At 50.0% G+C, this 1861-nt stretch overlaps 1 protein-coding gene across 1 annotated transcript; it reads right to left on the bottom strand.

Moving 5' to 3' along the window:
• Positions 1–1174: 1174 nt before the first annotated feature.
• Positions 1175–1402, bottom strand: CTAM01_17262 (uncharacterized protein; the record flags this gene model as incomplete). Its single annotated transcript, XM_060533249.1, has 1 exon — positions 1175–1402. The coding sequence occupies one exon, from the start codon at positions 1400–1402 to the stop codon at positions 1175–1177; it is 228 nt and encodes a 75-aa protein (XP_060372173.1).
• Positions 1403–1861: the final 459 nt, after the last annotated feature.

Below are 1861 nucleotides of genomic sequence, written 5' to 3'. Positions count from 1 at the left end.
AGCTTAGGACAGGCCGAAAATAGCTCTCTCGAAAGTCGCACGCTGTCTAGCGTACAGCCAGATTTGCCCATGTAGGCATAGTTCCAAACGGTGTATCAAAGTACTAATCATAAATAGGCAAAGAATTGTAGAGCAATTAGAGCGGCTGAAGAACAGCCTCCGCAGACTCAAAAAGGCCGAAGAATCCCAACGAGAAACAGTTGGCGCCACGAACAACCAGTGAGTTACCTTGACTCCACTACATGCATGTAGCGCAATTTCTTACGGTATTAGACTCGGGCGTATCAACGAGGATGTGAAAAAAATCAAGACGTCTATAGACTCGTTGTTACCGCCACTCTCATACGCTGGGAATAGTCTTGGGGACGGAACCCAATGATGGCCGACAATCTCGGTCCGAAGCTCTTAAAGGGATAGCACTCTACTTTCACCAATTCAAAACGTTAGGCAACATGATAGATGGGAAGTCACCTTGGGTACTCGGCTCCTCCACGATGTGCCGCACGTCAGCCGGTTCCGGCGCCTTGATCTCTTCGACTACTCGACATCGCGGCATCTACCATTACGATGATGTGACTGCCTCATCTTACGACGGCCGTCGGTTGGTCAGGCCATGTCGCAGCGAACCCTTCGGGCCTGATGAGCGTCACAATGCCTCCAATGCCTTATTACGACCGACCTGAGATTTCCAATATCCTTCAAGAAGTTCGTTATCAGCGTCCTGTAGACAAAATCGATCATCTGTTGCTTCCTCTTTCCAAGACACTTCGTCTCTCTGAACTTGGCCCACACAGATTGTGCTCAAAGTCGTTCTTGCTGTGTACCAACCACCATGGTCAGCATCAGGAGATCATGGCCACTGTAGAAGCCGATTATGTATATCTTCAAGTAGCTCTTGATTGCACGCTGCCACTCGCACTATCGTTTGCCATCCTAGCCCCACATTTGTGTTTGCGAACCAGTCGCTGCCGCCGTTACCAGAGGTCTGCGGAAGCCCATTACAGCAGTTTGACGCTTCACAAACATTGAGAATATTCGCGAGAGGGGAAGCGACATGTGCAAAATACTGTGGCTGCTTGGGATCCCGCGTAGGCTGGGGAGATCTAACCCAGATGACCTCTAAGTAGATCCTGCTGCCGAGCCCTCTCGTATAAGATATCATGTCGAAACCTTGTCATAACTCTCGATCTACCATGGCCTCCTCCCGGCCGCCCTCCAGGAAACCCCAATAGGCAAACAAACTCGGCGCACGATGTTTCTGTACGTTGACCTCCGGCTTCCAGCTGTCTACTCCTCTTTCACGGCGGAGTCTCATTTCGAAACGGGTGTCGCGGCTGTGGTCGTACCGATGCTCAGGGATTGTGATTACAGAGACGGTCTGCTGGCCGGTCGCGACGGCCATTGCTTCGACTTAAGTTTCGAGCTTATACGTTATTGTGCTGATCGAGAATCTGGTTTCGGCATAACTGACCTCGGCATTTGCGGATTTCAACAGGTTGGTGCAGAATTTCGTGTAGCAAACGGGGTATCGTATTTAGCATTACGTTCTCCCAAAAGACCGTGATTCAAACTCATCGAGAAAGCCCCTCGAAACTATTGAAATATGCACAGCGGCCAGCGGAACCATGGAAGCATGTGTCAGCATTTTCGGTAGGTAGCTAGATGAGAACCGCTTTCCAGTTGTCGAGAAGACCAGCAGGACGCATCACTTGACGATGTTTTCCACGAGTAAGAGTGTGTATGGAAGACAACGGATTCATGACGATGAATGGAAGTCGAACGATCCAGGCAGCTAGCCGAACTATTCATAGCTTCAAGCTTTCGTTCCATCAGGTCTTACACCAACGCTGACCTAGCACAT

Source organism: Colletotrichum tamarilloi, assembly GCF_030869305.1.
Source record: "Colletotrichum tamarilloi strain Tom-12 chromosome Unknown Scaffold_453.1, whole genome shotgun sequence".
In the NCBI taxonomy this organism is placed as follows: domain Eukaryota; kingdom Fungi; phylum Ascomycota; class Sordariomycetes; order Glomerellales; family Glomerellaceae; genus Colletotrichum; species Colletotrichum tamarilloi.
The sequence above is the reverse complement of the archived record's forward strand: the minus strand, read 5'-3'. Positions and strand labels throughout refer to the sequence as shown.